This window comes from Sturnira hondurensis, unplaced genomic scaffold (genome assembly GCF_014824575.4).
Source record: "Sturnira hondurensis isolate 20B ecotype Veracruz unplaced genomic scaffold, ASM1482457v3 Scaffold0018725, whole genome shotgun sequence".
Taxonomy (NCBI): Eukaryota; Metazoa; Chordata; class Mammalia; order Chiroptera; family Phyllostomidae; genus Sturnira; species Sturnira hondurensis.
Window position 1 is genome coordinate 542,459 of NW_028091356.1, and position 23,082 is coordinate 565,540.

Here is a 23,082-nt window from a genome sequence, read left to right on the forward strand (position 1 = left end):
TCAGAGACAGAGAGAAACAGGGACTTCTTTTCTGAAAGGACAGTGGCATAAAGAGGAGACAAATGTGAGAAATGGTGACAAAGAAGTAGAATTTTAACAGCTCGACATTGATTGTCTCTCACATCACGGTCACCTGTTTGTTTAGCCAAGTGTACTAATTGTGCTTCCGTTTACATTTTTTCAAAAAGATGTCAACCCTACCTTTTACTTGGTAGGTTTCAAAGTGTATGAATCTGCCCTTAACTAGCAATACAAAATATCTGCTTCTAGATTCCTATATAAAACCGTATCTTCTCTTCTCTGCCACCCAGTGCTTCATAAACACTTGGTTATGAGGAAAAAATACAGGGTCCAGCACAGATCATGTTCCTCTTTTATTACAAAATTATAAGCATGTAATCTTGTAACATAACAATATCACATTCAAGCACACTATATGACACTTTAGGCAAAATGTTCGAATTAAAACTATAAAGTATTACACCCATATTATTACCGTACCGACACTCAAGCAGGCCTTACTTCTGCTGGACCCTGTATGTGTGAAAAATTGCTTGAAGGGTATGTGGCCCACTCATTTCTCTAGAATTGTTATTCACCAAGTAGTTATCGCCAGATCTTGTGCCGGTAATGTAGTAGTGAATAGAGCGGATATGGGCTATGCCTTTCTGGGGCTTACAGTCTAGCAGTGGGGACAGATACTTACAGTTACGGCAACTATTGTGTTGAATTGCCACGTGCACCAAGAGAAAATGCAGATTGGAGTCTGAAGAATAATGCTGGGTGGAGGAGCGGCTGTAGGCCCCGGTCCTAGGACCGTCCAGCGGGCATTCATCTGTAACAAGTGAGCCTTTGAGTGTGGTCCCTGTGGAGTCTGGGGTCTCTGAGGTTATCCTAGGCTAAATGATCTTGGTGTCCTTTACAGCTGTTTTCATTGAACTGTATGCCAGCTTTCCGCCATCATTTGCACTGGTCATGTTATAAGAAACAGTGATACAAGATTCACAGTTAATTACTATAGAAATGTTGTGGAAGATACAGTCTTTAACATCGGCTTCATCACACTTTATAGAAACCCAGAAGAGAAATTTCTTTCTGGTCACTCTAGAGTATTCGCTTTTATGTTTTGGTCTGTGAGTTGCTGTGGAGCACCCTGTGGCATCTCGCTCTAGTTCCCCACAAGGGACAGTGTCTCAGCCTGGAGTGCCCCATTCCATTCTTAGTAGGTTTAACCCTTACTTTTCCCTCAGCTGTTAGTTCAGGGGTCACTTCTTTAGGGAAGCCTTTCCTAACCAATGCCCACTCACCTTCTAAACTCGTCTGGTTCCTAATAGAAATGTTCGCAGCACTCTTTTCTTTTTTACATAATTAGGTTTTAGTTAAATAATGTGTTGTTCGGTAACTTTTTCTCTCTCCGAGACTGGTGGCAGGTAGATCTATGAGGGTAGAGACCATGCTTTTTTTATTCACTGCTATGTTTCAAAGTATAGTATCTTACACATAGTAGGTGCCCAATAAATATTTACTGAACAGTTGAACGAACAAGTGATTGAATCAATGTGGCACTGAGTCTTGTAACTTCTTTTTCTCCTTTGGCTCTTTGGATGCTCAGGCCGCTTTCATTCTAGCTACAGCATTTGTGTAGGTCCTTGTGGCATGCATTTTGTACACTAACATTTCCTGACTACATAATATTTTTTCTTTCTTTGACTTTTTCATTTTTTATTCCATTGCGTATTATAAATTCCTATAGGCCACTCTAAGCCTTTTGGTGGGGAGAAATAATAAACTACTGGGTATATGGCTAAGAAAAGAGAGGAAGAAGTCGCAGGGAAATGTTAGAGTCTTAAACTAGATGCAGGAGGAAATTTCCCGTTTGCTTTTTAAAAATTTTGTTTTCACTATGAGAAGGAAAAAGAAGTAAACTTGTCCCCTAATCTGGCAGAAAATGCCTTTGAGAAACTCAAGGCCCCTCTGCCCTGAGGTGGTCCTCCCTGTGGCAGGAGGCTGGGGCCGGGCTTGCAGGGCCTGCCGGCGCAGAGGATGGTGGGCATAGACCTGTGCCAGCTGTCTGTGCAGCCAAATTCCATTGCAGTTGGCTTTCCCTTGGGGAGGGTTTGGGCAGAGCCAGTGGGAGCTTGGTTTTTCACTGTAAGAAGGAGAAAGAAATGAACTTGTCCTCTTGTGTTGCAGATTCAGTGGTTCTATCCTTTGACTCCGATGGACAAACTCTAGGCTCAGGTACCAGTCTCTCCCTCTCTATCATCCTTTGAGTACTCAACATTGGCCACATTTGAAATGGAGCCTAATAAGATGGGGGTGGGGGTAATCTGGGGGTGGGCAATGGAATATCTCAGAATTGTGGGAAAGCCTCAAGAAGCCTTTCTAGGGACTTAAGGTCTAGGAAGCAGCAGTGGGATACCACACCCAGAAGACTCTGCCAGTTGTTTTAGAAGTATGCATTGACGTGTTTTCAGGAGATGCTCCTTCCTCATTCAGAGTGGTCCAGGCTTATATACAAGGGAACGTTTTTTGTCACAGAGAGCAGGGCAGAGGGCATTGAGAGACACCAAGCTCTGGCTACGCTAGAGAAGACAAGCATCAGGGCTTTCAGCAGGATGCCAGGCTGGTAAGAGCATCGCAGCTTCTCAAGGACATACCGCACGTTTACATGTACACCCTGTACAACCTCATCACACGTTTACATGTACACCCTGTACACTCAACCTCACAACCCTGTACAACCTCATCGCACGTATGTATACCCTGTACACTCAAACACACAACTCTGTACAACCTCATCGCATGTTTACATGTACACCCTGTACACTCAACCTCACAACCCTGTACAACCTCATCGCACGTTTACATGTACACCCTGTACACTCAAACACACAGCCTCCAGGAGGTGCACTTTACTGTGCACTCATCCCAAAACTCATGCAGGCCGGCACACTCCCATTCTTCTCCCTGTGTCTACAGTGTAGGACGCACAGCCTGGCACAGCTGTGCCTGTCACACAGAATCACCCAGGCTCGTTTGGGCTTGGCTTTCTCATGTCTGAGGGTGTCTGCCTGCTCCACGTGACGGTGCTGTTGGCAGTGAGCAGAAAGGGGTTACTTTGATTCTTCAGCCTGCTGCCATTGTATCCCTCTGGGAGTTCTGGAATGACATGACTTTATGAGAAGAGCATTTCTGTGCATTAATTCTGTATTTTTAGTTGCAGATAGTAGTGGGTGCTGCTTATGAATAACAGGGAGACTTTGCTGGCCTGCTGAGGACAGTCACCCCTTGAATGCAATAGGCGGGTATTTCACAAAGTAGCCATGAGGTTCAGGCAGTTGTGGCTGTGTGGACAAGAGAACGATATTCAGAGAATATGGTCATAGCTACCCCTATTTACTGAGGACCTACTGTGTGCCAGTGCTCTGCTAAGTGCATTGCATGTATCTCACAGGGTAGACACTATATCCCTACTTACAGATAAAGAAACTCATGTTCAGCAGGTGCAGTAATCTGTCCAGGGCCATTGACCTCTGTCCAGCTCTGGAGCCTGTTCTCCCTCCTTTGCCATTCTGCTGTCTCCTAACTGTGTGCGGTGTCCTCCACCAAAATGCTAAGATGGAGGCGGTCACTTTAAAGCAGAGTGGACAGAGAGTTTTTATTTCTATAGGAAAAGACTAATCAGTTTGATTACATTAAAGTTAAGAACTTCTGTTAATCAAAAGATACCATTAAGAGTAAAAAGGCAATAAAGAGTGCAAAACGATATTCACAACACAAATAACCAATAAAAGTCTTGTGCCGGGGCTAAGAAAGAACTACAGAATCAATAGGTCAATAGGAATAAAGAAACAACAGTACAGAAACAGGTAAAAAACTGAGTAAGTACTTCACAAAAGAGGAAATCTAAATGGCCAATAAACCTATGAAAAGGTGTTTGGTTGAATTAACATGTAGGGGAGTGCATATTAGAATTACAGTGAGATATCACAACACTTCTACCAAAACAGCAAAACTTAAAAAGCCTAATGTTCCAGTGTTGGTGAGAATGTAGTACGGTGGAAACTCTGAGTTTCTCCGGGTCAGAGGGTAAATTGGCTACAAGCACTTTGGAAAAGACGAGCTAAATTTAAATACACCTCATAACCTGGCAGTTCTTCTCCTAGGTATGTTCTTTGCATAAATGGATGCTTATACACATACCAGGGTATACAGACAAGGTATGTATATAAGAATCTACCTCTGACATTGAACGCAGCTAAAGGCCTGGACATAAAGCGTTTAGCAGCTATGTGAAGACTCTAAAATACGAATAGTAGCAGGTAGATTGTGGGGAAAGACTAGAATTAAAAGCACTAACACAGCGACAGTGAATTTCTCATTTTTCTTCTGGTATCCTGTGAAGTGGATGTGAGGCAGCCCAAAATCTAGCAATGGACACCAGGGCACAGGGAGAATTCCAGAAGGTCTCTCGTTGTGACTCTCTGGCTCAGACGGGAATCCCAAGGGTTTTTCCTTTGTCCTCTCAGGCCCTAGTGCCCAGGCAGCTCCACAGCAGTGGTGGCAGCGCCAGTGGCAGCACTGGGGCTTTCAGGCACCGAAAACTGAGGAAGGAAAACCTTCCTCTCTGATTGGAGGAGCGGTAATCCCAGGAGGGTGACGTGAAATTTGGTTGCTTTGTTCTCTCTCCACCTTCTTGCTGCTTGGCCCCAGATTTTCCCGATCTTCCCCAGATCGGGAAACAGGTGGCAGAATATGGTAACTCAAACCCAGCTTTCTGGCAAGAGGACCAAGAAGGGAAAGCCCAATGAACTGGAAAGTACGAGAGAAAACAGAGGGAGGATCTCAGGAAAGCGACTCCATGAAGTTGTGTATGAACTTGCAGGCTAACCCCTGAGCTCAGCATACGTGCATCTGATTCTAACCAGCATAACAAAGACTTTGAGAACTGAGCTAAGGAACAGACCGTGGCCTGAGTCCCAGACTGGACGCCAGCTGACACACTCAGAAGGCACACCTGAATAGGTTTTGAAAATGGAACTGGCTTTGAAACCACAACCCACAGAAGGCTGCTCAGAACTTGCTACCTAAATCCAACCTGGTTGATTATCTGGTAAAACAAAAATACCAACATTTTCCACTAGATTTAAATAAGACCTCAGGTTTAATAGCATAATATTAAAACTGTCCAAAATTCATCATCATGTGAAGAACCAAGAAAATCTTGACTTGCATGGGAAAATCGATCAGGAGATGCCAATGCTGAGATGACAGATGTTGGAATAATCTGACAGACTTTGAAGGAACTATTATAAAAATGCTTCCAAAAGTAAGGGCAAACACTGTTGCAATGAATAGAAAGACAGAAGGTGTTAGCTGTTAACACCCCACACCAAAAAAAAAAAAAATTAAAAGGTATAAAGAAGCAGCCCTGGCTGGTGTAGCTCAGTGGGTTGAGCGTGGGCCTGTAAACCAGAGGATCACAGTTCGATTCCCAGTCAGGGCACATGCCTGGGTTGCAGGCCAGTTCCCGGCAGGGGACTCACGAGAGGCAACCATACACTGATATTTCTCTCCCTCTCTCCTTCCCTTCCCCTCTAAAAATAAATAAATAAATAAATAAATAAATAAATAATTTAAAAAGGGTATAAAGAAGCACTAAATGATGATATAAGAAAAAAAATACAGCCCTGGCTGGTGTAGCCAGGGCCTGGGTTGCGGGCCAGGTCCCCCGTAGGGGACGCATGGGAGGCAACCACACATTGATGTTTCTCTCCCACTCTTTCTCCTTCCCTTCCCCTCTCTCTAAAAAATAAATAAATAAATATTTTTTAAAAAAGAAAAAATACAATAACCCAGAATTTAAAAACTCAACTGAATGAGCTCAATAATAGAATGGAAATGGCAGAAGAAAAAGCATCAGTGAACTTGAAAATAAAGCAATAGAAACCAATCAATCTGAATAACGAAAGAAATAAAACATTTAAAAAGTTGAACAGAGCCTCAGTGACTTGTGGGACAATACCAGAAGGTTTACCATCTATATCATTAGACTCCCAGAAAAAGGAGAGTGCAGTACAGAAGAAATATTCAATGAAATAATGGCTAAAAAATCCCAACTTGGTACCCAAGTGGGGTTTATCCTGGAAATGGAAGGTCCAACATTAAAAAACTCAGTCCATGTAATCTACCATGTGAACTGTCAAAAGAAAAACTACTGGTCATGTCAGTTGATGAAGAAAAAGCATCTGACAAAATTCAACATTTACTCATGATTAAAAAAAAAAACTCTCAGCAAGCTTAGGTGTGAACTTCTTCTACCTGATACGGAGCATCTACAAAAATCCTACAGCAGACATCCTACTTAATGGTAAAAGACTTCCCACTCTTAAGATCAGGAGCCACTGCTGAAAGTCCTTGCCAGTGCAATAAGGCAAGAAAAAGAAATAAAAGTGTATGGATTGGAAAGGAAGAAGTAAAATTAGGCCTCCTCATAGATGACATGATTGCCTACATAGAAAATTTCAAGGAATTTACAAAAACAAAAAAACAAAAATGAAACAACCTTCCTAGAACTAATAACTGAATATAGCACAATGATAGAATATAAGACCAAAATACAAAAATTATTTGTATTTCTATATATAAGCAATAAACAATTGAATATCAAAAATTTAAAAAATCATTTACAATATCCCCCAGACCAAAATACTTACATATAAATCTAATGAAATGTGTAGGATCTGTACATTTTTACTTGTTGTTCTTCCACTTTTTCTTCCCTATTTACCCAACTGTTGAAACTATGACCTGAGAATTTCCTTGATTTTTCCTCTTTCTCACCCTTTTCTATCTTTTTTAAAATGTTTTTTAAAAGATTTTATTTTTTTTAAAGAGAAGGGGAGAGAGGGAGAAAAAGAGGGAGAGAAACATGGATATATGAGTAAAACATTGATCAGTTGCCTCTTGCACACCCCCAACCCAAGACCTGGCCTGCAGCCCAGACTGTGCCCTAATGGGAAATCAAACTGGCAGCCTTTCAATTTGTGCCTTGCTGGTTGTGGCACTCAACCCAGTGGCCACACCAGCCAGGGCTTCGCTTTTTTTTTTTCTTTACAGTGTGTCCTTGTATAGCCACTTCTTTCTAGCACTGCTATTCAAGTTACCATCATCTCTCTCTCAGACAAGTGAGCATTTATTCTAACTGGTCTTTGTGTGCTCATTAGTTGTCTCCCAGCAGTCCATTCTCCACTGTAGCCAGAGTAATCTTTAGAAATATAAATCAGATCGTATCTTGTCTGCACTGAAATCTTTCCAGTGACTTCATGGTGCACTTAAAGTAAATCCAAACTCTGACATACAGGGCCCCACTTGCTGGCTCCTACTCCAGGCTCTCTCTGCTTATCTCTATACATTAGTCCACTTGCCCCTCACTGACCTGAAGCCACAATGGCACTCCTGCTGCTCCCTGAGTACGCCAGATCTCTTTCTGCCGCAGGGCCTTTGTATGCACTGTTTTCCTCGACCTAGAATTTCTCCTGCTTTGCCTGACTGCCACAGGTGTCTGTTCAGATGTCACCTCTGCAGGAAGACCTTCCCAGACCACTTTATCTAAAGTCATCTACTCTTTTGACACCTAGTCCTTCTCTAGGAAGGTATGTCTTTATTCCTTGTTAGCACTCATCCTTCCTTCAGATCATCAGTCTTCCCCCCTGGAATGCCGGCTTCATTTGGCCAGAGACCTTGCCTGTCCCATTCATCACTGTATCCCCAGTACTGAGAACAGTACTTGGCATGTAATAGATACCCAGTAAATGTTTGTTGAGTGAAGAGTTGAATAATAGAAACAAAAATGTCCATCACTTAATGGATACATAAGGATTACATAAATAGCAGTGCATCTATCTAATGAAATACTGTGTAGCCACTGAAAATAACAATGCAGTTTTGTTTTCATTGACGAAGATGTTGAGGATATTGTTGAGTGAACAGTACAGACATATTGACATATTGAATATGTAAGTAAAATTATATATGCACATTCACACATATATTTATGGAACAAGATTTCTGAGAAGATATTCATGAAAATGTTTGTAGCAGTTAACTTTCGATGAGAGTCTAAAATAGTTCTCTCTTCATTCTTTGTAAGTTTTTTACATTTTGATTTGGTAAGCATGTACAAATCAAACAGCTGGGAAACACAAAATTATTTTTGTTTGGAGAGAGGGACACATTTCTGTTTTATGTAATAATTGCTCGGTGGTTATTTATACTTATGTACCTGCTAGGTGGTGAGCTCCATGAAGTTTAAGGCACAGACTGCAGAGCAAACTATTTTTTTCTATTTCCAATCCCAGCTGTTCTTTTGCCATGCTTTTCCTCAGTCGTCCTGCAGGACACCTGGCACGGTGCAGACACACTGGTATCATGAATCGAATTGAATTCACTGCATGCCCAGCTCTAGACATCTGTTTTGCGAGGGCAGAGGGGAAACTGGTGCATGACCACTTTGCCTTCACTGGGATGGGGCTTCCGTCTACCACTGGAGGATCCACTCTCCCCTGGCCCCCAGCAGTGCCACAGTGCAGAGGGGCTGTGCTGCACAGGGGAGGGCTCAGTCACAGGGGCGCTCCCCCCAGCCCCCATGCCAACCTACATCCATTTGAGGTTGGATTTCCATTTGTGAACCTCCAAGTTATTTTACTGGGTCACTTAATTTAGTCCAGGTCAGTGAATTTATCTGTGTTTATTTTATAAAACTGCTTTTCCTATTTTAGTTTGTCTTTGATTAATTGAGCCTACATTATGATTTATTTCCCTGACTTAAGATGATGTGGGAGCTGTTTGAACTTTGACCAGCCCCTCTCAAGCCTCTGTGGACTCCCATAATTCATGTGTGGGTTGGGCTAGGGCCTTTCGACACGGGCCTTTTGACACCGCCCTTGGGTGGGGGATGGGAGACAAATAGTAGGTCATCGCTCTCATGGCAGCAGCTCTCCTAGTATGAGGGTCTCATTTTTGCTTTCCTGTGAGAGTCAGTGGCATTACATGATGAAGTCTCAGAGTCAAACCTGGGCTGGATCAACAACATTCTAGCTAGTCCGCTTACTGGGTGGGAATATTGGGCACATTATTTGCCCCTCTTAAAGCCTCTGTTTCCTCATCTGTGAAAAGGAGCTGAGACCTCCCTCATAGGATTGTAAGGATTAAACTGAGAGCAGAGGTGAAGGTACTGAGAGCAGCACGAATACACAGTAGATGCTCGATTAATAGCAGTTCCCCTTCGTCTGTAGCACATTTGTAACTGTCACCCGACTTCCTCCTCTATGCAAACTGTGACACGTATTGCTCCTGTTCAGTGTAGCCCGTGACTTTTTTTGGAGATTGTGCAGTGCCATTTCTTCAGAAACGAGGGCCCTATTTTGGTTAAGATGGGTCTTCATTTCATCCACCCTTATGCCTTCTGCACTTTGCAATTCATCACAGCATGGAGATCGGGGCCAGGGACCCCTTTCAGGAAGAGCCAGCAGCAGGGCTTCTCCTGTGTGGTCAGGGTGTTCTCGCCCAGTGGCCTATCCTGTCTTTTGTGTATTCTAATATAAAGCACTGTGGTTTTCTGATAGAATGAAGTCCATAATTTTATCCCATAAACTAAACTTTATGTACCTCAGTAATGCTCCTCAGACTTGTCTTCATGTGAAATATTCATTGTTCTCAACAGCAGTAGTTATTTAATAAGCATCCCTCTCTGCAGAAGCGTAGCAGTGACAACTGACTGGAATTTGTGGTCATTCTTTACAATGAAAAAAGGAAGGGGAACACCTGAGACCCACAATGCCAGTAGCACAGTTGGCTCACAGTGTGCTCCTGTAATCCCTGACATTCCATTTGGGGGCTCAGCGGCATAAAGGTGAACCGAGAGTAGGACAGGGGCCTCAGGGAACTTGCAGGGGGGTGTCCTTTCAGGCTTCAGTGGAGTCTCGCTGCAGTACAGTGCTCCCAGCTGTTGACACATGAGCGCATGGATAGAAAGTGATAACCTTCATGCACCAGGCTGTGATAAGCAGGAGAGGACTTAGGGTTCTCTAAATAGGGCACTATGGAAACATTTATAATTCTCTTTACATTGTAGAATTATGATGAGCAAAATGAAATGCAGAGTTTCATAGAGTATATTAAATGTTGAATAAAAACAAATTTCAGTGTTCATAAATTTTATTCTTCACACATGGTCAGTTTTCATAAATGTTCCATGTATGCTTGAAAAGAATGTGCATTCTTTACTTTTTGGACATAAGGTACTCTATGTATCAGTGGTCGTCTCCTCTCCTCAACTTCTGGTCATTCAGTGTCCGCTACGGTCTCTGGAGTCCTGCCTTCTTATATGCTGAGTCCCAGTTTAGCATCTGCTGTGTTCTTCTGCAGATCAGCCAGGTCCTTCTCCGGCGCATGGAGAGAAGCGAAATCCTTTGTCCTACTCCGCCGCCATCTTCCCCGATCTCCCTCTATGTATCATTTAGTTCAAATTTATTAATTGTTCTGTTTAAATCTCCTGAATTCTCACTGATGTCATGAGCCTGAGTTTTCTGTCTGTATGTGCTTCTGCTGCGATAACAGGAAACCCACTGTGTATTTCTTGTTGTAATTCTGTTAATTTTGCTTATGTACAGAGAAGTTTCATTGTGAGGTGCTTACACACTTGAGCTTATGGCCTCCTTTAGTTTAAGTCCAGTTTCTGAACCTTCTAGGAGCTTATATGACTTAGAACACCAATTTATCCCTTTGAAATGGCAGTAGAGGAGTTAATGATTAATTTCAAAGACTTTAGGTGTCTGAAAAAGTACTCTCCGCATTGGCAGGTCTGACTTGGTGCAGGTGCAGAAGGAGAAGAACAGAGATTTGCATCATTGAGGCTACTTTCCATCTGGAGCCATGCAAAGGACACACACGTGCTCCTCCGTTAGAGGTTTTTGTATTGCCAGGCTTTCCAGCCTGGGCGAGGCAGGAAGCCTGAGCCACCAGACTAAACATCTCTCCTTCACTGTGCAGCTGCAGGCTTGCTGCTTTGACACCTGGGAGGAGAGTCCTCAGGTGCTGGAGAGCCATACATGCACATCAGTGTCCCCTCAGGTGTCTGGCTGACTTGGGAGTCCAAGAGTCTTCCGTTCTTATTACGGAGTAGGGATCAGTGGACTTCCAGGGAGACCCAGGTTTTACTGCGAGGTTCCCAGAGGTAAATTGTCCCTGAGAGTTGGTACACTCAGATAGCATTTCCATTGTATATGCTGAGTTCACAGGCAGTTTGAAGAACACGTTTGTCTACAGTGAGATGCTATGGGGTCTGAAGCCTTGCCCAAACCCAAGAGGCAGAAGCTCTGCACATGTATCCACAGAGCTTTGTGCCTGTGAATCGCTTCCTGATCACTTTCTATTCTAGTTTACGTTTCCTAAAGATTTTGCTTTGCTTCTCTGCTTGGTGGGGACTCTGTGAGGAACTGTTTGTGACGATGAGGCATGTTCAGTAACAGCTTATGGATGTGAGAGTGCAGTGCTGGTCAGCTGAGACCCCCGCCTGCCCCGCCACTGGAGATGGGGCAGTCACTGGTTACTGAGGAGCCTCAGGAAATCTTGGTGGAGAAGGTTAAATTTTAGGCTTTTATAAATGACAGGAGGGAATTACCTTGGAAAATTTGGAGTCCTCAAAAGGAGCCCTAAAGTAAAAGTTAGAAACTGAAGAGTGCCTAAGGAGAGCCAGGTCAGGCTCTCCACAGGCAGGTGACTGGGAAGTGATCTGGGAGCCAGGAATGGCCAGAGCAAGGGAAGCACTAGAGCACAGGGTGGTCAGGCTAGTGACAGGAGGGGCAGCTACTGCTGCCGCCATTGCCGCCACCGCTGACATTGCCCCCTCAAGGTAAGGAGTGGAGGAAGGCCAAGAATTCAGGACTAAGGGCTACTTATTAGGCTCCCTTGGCCATTTGGTTATTCCGTGTTTTCTTCCATCCATTCGGCAGTTACGGACACCCACTCTGGGCCAGACCCTAATTAGGTGCTAGAGAAACAGATCACATACATAGTTAGCGTTGTGTAATTGTGAGCAACAGGAACTGACCCCGGCCAACGCAAGAAAAAGGAATTTACTGGAAGGACACAGGTATTCACAGAATCAAATTAAAAGCCACACAGCTGGCCCACAGAAAGGACACGGAGGGCAGTGCCTGGAACCTAGGGGCCAGCAAGTCATCTGTCTTTTCAGCACACTGTTTTCTCCCCCGCGTCACTTAGCTTAAGAAGGAAAGAGTCTAGCCAACCCAGCTTTTGCCCAGTCTCTACGCATTGGACAGGCAAAACCCAGGTCAGTCTCACCACTTGCCAGCAATGACAGAAAAGCAGTTCCTTGAAAGTAGTTGCAAGTTGCTTGAAAGAAATTTAAGGGGCTTATTTCTAAAATGAGGGGGGAAACCAGCAGATGCGGACTTACAGGCTCATGAGCAACTAATGGCAGAAATGCATTAAGTTCTGTATGTTTGGTGATGAGCACGGCTGGGGGAGGGCACTTAGGCTAACACCTGAGATCAGAGAAGGTGCTGTTCATTCACTGTTCTTTTAATATGGTAAGCACAGTGTTAGTGATGACACCTGAATAGAACTGCTAGTCCCATGGAGGAGAGACACCAGTCAAATAATCTGACAAATGTATGATTCCAAACTGGGATCTAAGGGCTCCGAGAGCAAGTAAGGACATGTTAAAGAACGTGTGAGAGGGGCAATCTAGACAGGAGGGACAAGGAATGCTCTTCTAAAAATACATTTTAACTCGGGTCTAGTGAGCAGGAATTAACCAAATAAAGAGGTGAGGACACATTCCAGGTAGAAAAATCAGTTTCTCAGAAAAAGTTTTTTGTTGAGAGAGCTCATGGCTAATTCCAGGAATGGAACGAAGGCCAGAATTGCCCAAACAGGGAGGACTGGGGAGATGGTACAAAATAGAAATGGAAAGGTAGGCAAAGTCCTAATCACGAAGGTCCTTGCGGCACTACAAAAATACCAGGTTTGGCTTTGGTGACAGCTATAATATATCTTGGGGGTGAGTGGGTGTTTACCAAGTCAGCAAGGGCAGTGAGGGTTTTCAAGATAACAGGAATACTGTCTGCAACAGCTCTCAGGCATGAAGGCTGCCTGGACAGGAATGGCTGGAAGTGAGGCTGGGAAGGCAGGGAGACACATTGAGAGGTAGCTGCATTTTTTGAGTAACAATGAAAACTAGCAAAAGCAGTGACTGTGGAGCAGGGAGGAGGATCTATATTTAGAAGTGAGACAGGGTACACCAGAACATTCTTTCTTGGAGAACTGAATGATGATAGTATTGTGAAGCAAAACAAAACCGGAAACAGCTCGGGGACAGGGTGAAGATAAGTCTAATTTGCAGTGTTTTGGGTGTTGAGGTGACTATGGGTCATTTAGAAGCAATGTATGGGGATAACCAGTGCAGAAGGGGTGGGAATGACGTCGTAAGTGAAGGGGAAATCATGTACAAAGGCCTGAAGGTTAGTAAAGATACTTTAAAGTAGAAGGAAATAGTTCAGTCTGGTGGGAGCACAGAGTATGGCAGGGGCAGAGTAGGGGCAGTGCAGAAGCTCAGACAGTGAATTCGGAGCGATTGCTGTAGGCCATATCGTGAAGGACATTGTAAATCAAGAGACTGGGATTCCTTGTAAGAACAATAGAGACCATTCAAAGGCTTTAAGCAAAGTTATGACATAACCATCTTTATCCTATAAGAAGATAGCTCCGATCACACCATGGAGAATCGGTTAAAGACAAGACAGGAGGCAGGGAGATGTGGCAGGAGGCTGTTACTGTAGTCTAGGTAGGAGGTGAAAGATAGTAGAAATGGAAAAAATTGGATTTGAAATCCATTGAGAAGATGAAATTAAAAGGACATGGTAATTAAGAAAGAAGCAGGAGCCCTGGCTGGTGTAGCTCAGTGGATTGAGTGCGGGCCTGCAAAACAAAGGATCTCGGTTCAATTCCCAGTCAGGGCACATGCCTGGGTTGCAGGCCAGTTCCCAGCAGGGAGTGCATGAGAGGCAACCATACATTGATATTTCTCTCCCTCTCTCCTTCCCTTACCCTCTAAAGATAAGAAAACTTAAAAAAAAAAAAAGCAGGCATCAAGTAATCCTCTCAGGTTTCAAGCTTGGGCAGCTGGATGACTAATGCTACCATTCGTAAGGTAGGAAATACTGGGGAAGAACCAGGTTCTGCGTGTGTGAGGGTGGTGAAGATGACTCTGTAGGGTGGCCTGCATTTTACGTGTCTTTAGGACATGGAATGTCTGCGGCGGTGGGGCTGGGCATACAAGTCTGGAGCTCAGGAGAGAGTTGGGCAGGAACGAGAGACTTCATTTGGGTGCAATGGAAGGATCATTGCATCCAGCTAAACTGAATAGTTGAACAAAGTAAAGTCTAGACTGGATAAGGAAGAAAGTCAAGAATGAAGGAGAAACAATTAAAAACAGGTAAAATATAGGAACAAAATTTTTCAGACACTGAACAATAGGTGGCACAGGATACCGATCTCTGAAAGAAGGGGAACAAGTAAGGTTAGCTCTTTAATTACCCATGCTCACGGCCTGGACAGAGTTTCCAGACTATAGCATAGGGAAGAAGAACCCAGATAGAACCCAAGAGAGTCTTAAGAGGAAACAAGAGTTGAGAATTTAAGGAACCAAAGCAGCCAGAACTCACAGGCAGAGCACCAGAGAGGAGAGCGCTGCACACAGAGATAACTCTGGAGAGCTGTCGAAGGTCCCCACATACTCAGCTGGCCAGCGCATTCGTGTGCAGAAGCAACTGGAAGCCAGAGAAAGAACCACTGAGAAACACCAGGCAGAATCATCCCCACCACAGCTCACATGGCTGGGAAATGGAGTAAAACATCACAGTGCATGGGGCATCACACAGCAAACTCAGAAGGGTATTAGTGCTTTAGTTATGGGCAAAATCAGGTGCAAAATTAGTCCTACAGTACAGTTCACTTTTGCCTGTAAGTCCAGTCTTACAAAGCTTAATTTAACAGCAGGTCTTGAAAGGATCAACCTGTTTCCAAGTAATTTAATTGTACTTCATAAATTCTTAGGGAATTCACAAATAACCTGCATGCAACCAGGTAAAATTCACATGGCTGGCATCTAATCAAGAATAACCAGGCAATTCAGAGAAGCATAAAAATACAACCCACAATGAAAAGAAAAACCAGTCAACAGAAACAGGTCTAGAGATAATACAAATGATATAATTAGTAGGCAAAGATGTTAAGTCACATTTCCTATCTTCAAGAAGGTAGAAGTATGAGAACATTAAGAAAAGACATAAGAGATAAAAATCCTAGTGATGAAAATGTAAGTAAGATGGAAAATATACTGAATGGATAAACAGCACATTAGACACTGCAGAAGAAAAAGTGGTGAACTGGGTGATATGCAGATGAAAATAGTGGTGAACTGAAATTCAGAGTGAAAAGTTACTGGAAAAAAATGATCAGAGCATCAGGGAGCAGTGGGATTTCAAGCAGCTTAATACATACTGAATGGGAGCCCGTAAAAGAAAGGAAAAGACAGAAAAATTGAAGAAATAATACCCCTCCAAAATCCAGATTTGGTTAAACTGTAAACCCATGGATCCAAGAAGCTCAGCAAACTGCATCACCATGAGCACGCCCTCCTCACTGCCCACAGGTACTTGGCACTTGAGAGAAAAAGTAGCCTTCCCAGAGAGCTGCAGGGAAAGCGAGGTCTCCCCGGCAGAGCCAGGCTTCAGGTCTCTCGGGAGGTATAGAGGGAGGTGAGCCAGTGGTTGGAATGGGGTTCTGAAGGTATTCTGAGAAAGATTTAAAAAGGGGGTTGGTCAGGGAAGAAAAGCCTTGCAGTGGAATGGGGATGAGAGGAAAAAGTCCATGGACCACTTTAGCTGTGCTTATACCTGTTGTACCTGGGAGATTCCGCTAGCTCCAGTTTTCCAGAGCCTGCCTTCTGTTCCCGAGAGGCCTCTGTTCAGGGCGGTGCATCCTTTCTTCTGGTAAAACCCCCTTCTCATTACGTGTGTCATGCGGAAGCATAATTTTTTATAAACCCTGTCTCTTCCATCACTGCGTTGAACAGGTATAAGGAGCTGATGTAAGCTGGACCGTTCCTACCCTCCCCAGGGAGTTTTGCCATTAGGAACAGAGAGGTCAGCATCCTGTCCCTTTCTCAGTGGCAAAGCTGAAGATGTGTGCCTGCAAGTTGTGGGCTCATGTCTCCCAGCTTAGGAAGAAAGCTGGTTGGGGAGAGTAAAGCTGGTGGAGGGGGACCCAATGGCATTGAAGTCGCTTTCAGGGGTGACTGCAGTCATCCCTGAAGCCCTCTCTGCTCCCTAGCCCTTCCCATACTCTGGCTATGTGAGCCATTAAATTGTCCTATTTGTCTAAGTTAGTGCAACCACTGTACTGGGTGTGGACATATTGGTGCATAAGCAGACACCTTTGTCTCCCTCTGTCCCCTCAAACTGTTTTCAGTTTGGGAAGTCCAGAGAATTATTGATACCTCTGAGGTAATAAAAATCTCATGCTCACATTGAGTCACGAGTTCCAAAATTAGTGTCCAGCCTTATGTAATAGTGATAAGGTAGCCTTTGGGTAGACTAATTTGATTTGTTTTTATGAACATTGTGACCAAATAATCCTGATGACAGTCAGCAGATATTTACTGATCATCTACTGTGCGGAGCCTCAAAACAGAAATGCCTCCAGCTCGCATGAGCTGCCAGCTTAGGACAGAGTTTACCAGTCGTTAGCCCTCCAGCTGCATCCTGCCCATGGGCATAGTGTGTGAGCCCCCTAATCTTTAAAGTTTTCCTTGCACCTATTGCCATTGTACCATTGCCATCAGTACCATTGCCAGTACTTAAAAATTGAGAGGTTTTACCTTAAGAGATCCAGATTCTTGGCTTTGGAAAAATCGGAAGATGTGGTGTGGCTTGGCCCGCATCGCTGCCTGGCGGAGTTTGCTGTCAGCTGGAGCTGCTGGAGGCCACCCTTCATCTGGGCGTGCCGTTTCCAGTGGAGCCGTTTCCTCCAGGCACCATGTCCACTGTCGGCTGCCATTCCTCATCACTGAGCCACACAGGTGCCTTTTCTTAAAGAATAAAGTGAAATATTTCTGATATTCAGGCTTCCTAACAAAAGAGAGAAAACAGATAGACCAAGAGAACCATGGAAGGGATATAATTTCTTTAGAAATACAAAGTGTTACTACATGCTCAATATGCAATTTGTGTGTGGGTATGTGTGTGCGCGCACGCAAAACCAAATTTTAGATGCCATTGGAAAATAAACCAAAGTTATGATAATGATTACTGCACTGAAAATATGTGGTTAAAAAAGACATTTCAACAACTTGTTTCTAATACAGCCAAAATACATGGCGTGAGCTGCTATGGGTGGGTATTACCTTCCCTCATTTGTCTGCTTTCTTCCCTGACCCCTGACACTTGAGTTTGCAGCAGGGAGGAAACATGTTCTGGCCTCTCTGGAAGGAATAGACAGAACCATGGATTCTTCCTGTACCCAGAGTGTCCAAGAGGGTGCAGCTCAGGTCTAAGGAGCAGTAACAGGATAGTTGCCCCAAGGTTATGGCCAACTGGGGGAAAGGCAGCAGGTGTTAGTCCAGTTAATGAGATCTGCTCTTTCATGGACTGCTACAGTAGGATTGTTGAAAGAGTGTGACACTTGGAAAGTGATGTTTTACAGATTGTGTTTTTCATTTATTTTTTCAACTGAAACTGTTTTTTGTTTGTTTTTCTTACTGGTTTTCATAAGTTCCTGATATTATTAAGCAAAGCTTCTCACCTATTTACTTGAGTAAGAGCGAAACCAGAATTATTTTGAAGAGCTTTCACTTGCCAGAGTGTGTTCCCCTGGGAGGCAGGCCTGCTGTCGAGTTAGGTATCCTAGTCGGCATCTTCAGTTTTGAGAAGAGGAACTGTCCTCTCACCGCAGCTTAGCTGCTTACGAAAGCACGCAGGTCTGGCCGTAACTGGGCTTGGGAACGACGCTGGGGGTCCCTGTCACTATGTGTAACTTCCCGTTCTTGCTCGTTCATTGCTTACTGGAGGCTGTGTTCCTCAAAAGCTTTGCTCTCTAGCCTTTTCCATTGGCTGTTTGGTCTTTGTATTCGGTTTTGTCCTCAGATTCAGTCAGGCCAGCCGAGAGCTGCATTCATAGACCACCTTGTTTTGGTGAAGCCATTCTGAACACACAGACACACACACAGACACACACCCCACAGTTATTGGTCAGAGCTATAAGAAATAACCCCATGACACGTCTTGTCACTTTTTTTTTACAAATATTTTTGGGGACAGTGAGGAAAGTTCCCTCAAATCTTATTACCGGGAATAGCTACGATTCTCCTGGATTATTTATAGACACTGTAAACCATATCAGTGCTTTGCATTTAGTTTCAGCTGTGGGAAATCTTGGGCACAGATCTTTAATCCTCCTCCAGCAAGCAGAGGACCTTAGGGCATCCACTTTTGGTGTTCTCTCCTGGCTGCATTTGACTGTTTTTTCTGTGCTTATTTACGTTTTGGACCCCACATGTCTTCTTTTCAAAATCTTGCACTTCATACAGTTTTTTTTTAAAAAACTGCTTCAACTTCCTTTTAGAATGAGGCAAGATATAAAGAACATAAAATATTATTATTTATCATTTGGTATAAACATCTTATCAATTTGTTTTTAGATTTCATTAAAAATTTTCTATTCCTTCTGTAATCAGGAAAGGCTTGAAAGCCTCTCAGAGATGCTCTGCAGCTTGGCAGGCAGAGCCCTCTGTGATCAGGCCCCTGTCTTCCCCCATCACCCTCCCACAGGGGTACCCTCTGCTTTCCAGTACTTTCCTATTGTGTTTATTATCTGTGCCTGAAATTTCCTTTCCTTGCTTGTACACATTGTGATTGTCCTGTAGGGGCTTCTTGCTCTGGATTTGGGGACCCCTTGGCTGCCATATCTTCACCCCCAGTTAATGTGGTTGATTGAGCAAACATTAAGCGTAGAGCTTAGAGGAAGCAGAGATTCCTTCTGACCCTCTTTTCCAGGTGTCCAGTTTTATGGTTTACTTAATTTTATTTTTAAGCAGGAAGGCAATTATAAAACAGCCTAGGCCTGGTTGGCCCAGACATTGTGGTAAATATCTGGCTTGAACCTGGTCCTTCAAAAACAGACGTCCAATACATTCTGTGACTTAGGTTTAATTGTGGCTTGTGTGTTTGGATCTGTTCTCTGAGGCAGTTGTCTGTCCCACTTGTCTAGGTCTGGGGGGTACAGTCTGCGAGTGTCAGCAGTGGGTTGCCTTCAGTGACATTTTCTGCTTTCTTTTCTTTTTCAGAGTATGATCGGTTGGGCTTCCTCCTGAAGCTGGACTCTAAACTGTGAGTAGAATGAGAAAATGCCTTGACTCCCTGATAGAGAGGTCTGTGAGAGCTGGTTTCCAACTTTGAAGGGTCAGCTGTCATCACCCCTGTGGTTGTGGGGGGTTCCCTGCGGCCTCTGTCCTCAGTCTGTCAGCAGCCTGCGGGGGCCTGGAGAGGATGGCATTATGGCTGCACACATAAGGCTGTAGACTTGGCTGGCACAGTAGCTCATTAGAGAAGGAGCCGCTGCAGGGAGTTGGAGGGACAAGGAGGCCCCCCGGAAGGGCTTCTGCTCCAGAATAGTTGATGGTTGAGTTGCAGCCGGAGGCAGTGGCCTCTCGGAGATGGCTCTGCAGCTTGGCAGGCAGAGCCCTCTGTGATCAGGCCCCTGTCTTCCCCCATCACCCTCCCACAGGTGAACCCTCTGCTTTCCAGTACTTTCGCATTATGTTTATTATCTGTGCCTGAAATTTCCTTTCCTTGCTTGTACACTAGGAAACTCAAGGACTTCTTCCTTTTACACAGAAGTATGTTTTCCTCTATGCTTCCTGTGAATTTTCTGCCCTGTCACCAGTTATCTCATTGTACTATAATTAACTATGTAATGAGTATTAATTTATTAAGAACCCAGGCTCAGAGCCAGCAAAGCTTTGTTCAAATCCCAGATTGCCATTTACCCTCCTTGTGATTTGGGACAAGCTACTTAGCACTCTGGGTCTCAGTTTCTTCTGTAATGTGAGGGTAATGACATACCTGCCCCACAGTGTTGTGGTAAGGATTTAGTTGAAATGATTACTTGGCTTTCAAGTAAATGGTATTTACTCTTTCCAGAATCCTTCCCTGTTCTTGCCTTCTCTGGCTCCCTAGCACCTAGACATCCCTGGCACGTGTCTGTTACCTGCTCAGTAACCACTGCCACCTGGCCGCAGGGTGGCTGATGGATGATAGGAGGGTGACTAGATCAGGAAGCCTTCAGATGAGCCTCTGTTCACTCTGTGTGTTCACACCCTGGGGAGGACCCTCACGCGGTCAGTGTGCGGTAAATGGCTGCAGAGCTGGCTGTGGCTTTGTTCTGTTGTTAGTCATCTGTGTGCACCCAGGACCCCCCATCCTGTACGAGACAGACGTGAAAGGTCAGATTGTGTCTCCGTTTCCTGTCTTGCATGAGGCCTTGACCACAGCTGCTTCTGGTGGTGATGGCTGCACCTATACACGAGACACGAAATCTGGGGCTCTTTGGCTTTCCCACTGAAGTGTCTGGCATCTGGCCCCTTTTCCTGGCATCTGGCTTCCTCGCTCTATTGCCTCATACTGTGAGCTCAGGAGTTGTAATTCTCCCAGCTTTTCTACATCATGGAGGCGGCCGTGAGGGAAGAATGGTCTACTCTTCACACGGAGCTAGTGGAGCAATGTCAGCTACGTGCTAACATTCTGGGGAATGGGACTTGATTATGTTAGAAGGCCATAGGCTTCACATTTAGAAAATTCTAATTCAATGCTTTGGGCAAAAAAAGAAATCAAGTATAAGCTATAGACAAGTGAAATGCCACCTGAATGGAAGATGGAGTGTTACCGAGTTGAATCATGCTGATGGACAAGGCACGTTATATAGGACACGTTAACTACAGTATTTAAACTGTCTTCAAGAGCATGAGAAGGAGGATTAGGAGGACACTCCCGCCTGCTGTCCTGGCAGTTGGGTGGTGCACAGGAGGCTGTCAGGTAGCTTTCTCTTGTGTGTCAGGCTGGCTCTGTGAACCTGTTGAGTCAGCTTGGTCTTGAGCCCAGGGAGCTGGCTTGGCCTCATTTGGTTTAACTCACAATTTAATGTATAAGATAGAATTTTTCCTTTCTTACTACAAAGGCTTTTCCAATCCAGTGCTCTCTGCAAAAGAAAAGAAAGCACAGATATGTGGGAATGGTTTTTATGTGCTTCCAGGGAGAAGTTTCCAAGTTAAGGATTCTGTTTTTGAGGAAAGTCTTTCTTTGCTGTGCTGTGTTCTATTTCTGACGTGTAGGAAAGGAGTTGAACTTGTATCAGGAAAGCTGGGTTTGAATTCTGCCCCTGCTGCTCAAAATGAAGGGACCTTGGATAATTCGTTTTAGATTTTGGAATCCTAGCTTTTCCTTAGAAAAGATGTAGATAACGATACCTGCTTCTAAGGTTTTATGAAAATTAAAACAAAGGGTTCTGCAAATTATAAGTATACAAACACAAGAATTTGTTTACATTTATTTTGATTGGATTCATTTAGCTTCTTGAGAATCATGTTCTGAAAAATTTTCAGCCATTTCTCTTTAAATATTGCCTCCACCCCACTCTTTCTCCTCCTCTTCTGAAAATCAGATGAAGTGTTAGACCTTCTCGTTCTAGCCTCCAGGTCTACTACTGTATTTCGTATTTTCATCTTTGATCCATTCCCCATTAAATTGGAACTGGAATGCCAAAGGACTCAGTGTAAGGATAAACTAGAGCTAAGCCTGCACTAAGTGTTTCTGTTCAAAACCTTGTCTTATAACTGCAAGCTCTGTTGTTTGGTGGGGCAGGGGTGGGGGGTCGGGGCCATGGGGGCAGTGGTTTATGGAGCTTAGGCACATGGGCTATGAAGTCAGTCAGACATGAATTTTTTTTAAAGATTTTATTTATTTATTTACCTTTAGAGGGGAAGGAGAGAGGGAGAGAAACATCAATGTATGGTTGCCTTTTGTGCGTCCCCTGCTGGGAGTTGGCCTGCAGGGAACTTGCCTGCAACCCAGGCATTTGCCCTGACTGGGAATTGAACCGTGATCCTCTGGTTCACAGGCCTGTGCTCAATCCACTGAGCTACACTAGCCAGGGCTAGACATGAATTTTTAAAGCCCAATTCCACATCTCACTGACTGTAATCTTAAGTGAGTTATTTACCTGCTAAACCTCAGTCTTCAAGCGGGAATAGTAGTAGTCTCCCAAGGGTGGAATTCGGCGTGCACTGCACCCTCATCCGTGTCTGGAAAACTGGGGAGGATATGGCCCAAAATGCTCGCCTCTTGCTCTTTGCCCCAGATTTCAGTTTTTCACTCATTCATTTACTAAATATTTCTTGGGCACCATGTGCTTTGTAGTGGGGGTAAAACTGAAAATTCTAAGCCATATGCACAGCCCTTCTAAGTTTGATTGGAAAGGAGGTCTTGTAAACTAAAACTTTAGTGGATAGAGGAGGAGTACGCGAGAGCGGCGAGGGAGGGTGGGAGGTAGTATTCCTAGATAGCATGAGCAATGAGCAGGTTTTTGTTTTGTTTTGTTTTGAGATAAGATGTCTTGGGGGCCCTGGCTGGCATAGCTCAGTGGATTGAGCGCGAGCCTGCGAACCACATGATCGTGGTTCGATTCCCAGTCAGGGCACATGCCTGGGCTGCAGGCCAGTTCCCAGCAGGGGACCCATGAGAGGCAACCAAACGTTGATATTTCTCTCCCTCTTTCTTTCCCTTCCCCTCTAAAGATAAATAAATAAATATATATATATATTTTTTAAAAAGTGTCTTGGGAGCATAAAGGGAGTACAAAGAGGACACAAGGGATCCTCAGGTGCGCGGGGTGTAGAAGAAAGAGCAGCTCCACCACGTGGGGCAGTAGAGACTGGTGTTT

General features: G+C 44.3%; 1 protein-coding gene across 6 annotated transcripts in view; it reads left to right on the top strand.

Moving 5' to 3' along the window:
- Nucleotides 1-23,082, top strand: part of ST3GAL3 (ST3 beta-galactoside alpha-2,3-sialyltransferase 3) — a 191,320-nt gene that overhangs the window by 73,398 nt on the left and 94,840 nt on the right. For 4 of the 6 annotated variants that reach the window (XM_037069696.1, XM_037069695.1, XM_037069693.1 and 1 more), the window contains 2 exons: nucleotides 2,194-2,241; nucleotides 19,433-19,475. In XM_037069696.1, the coding sequence (XP_036925591.1) occupies nucleotides 2,194-2,241; nucleotides 19,433-19,475 (91 nt within the window). Of the gene's footprint in view, nucleotides 1-2,193; nucleotides 2,242-19,432; nucleotides 19,476-23,082 lie in introns of those variants that run through there. The other 2 variants (XM_037069697.1, XM_037069694.1) reach the window with 1 other exon arrangement.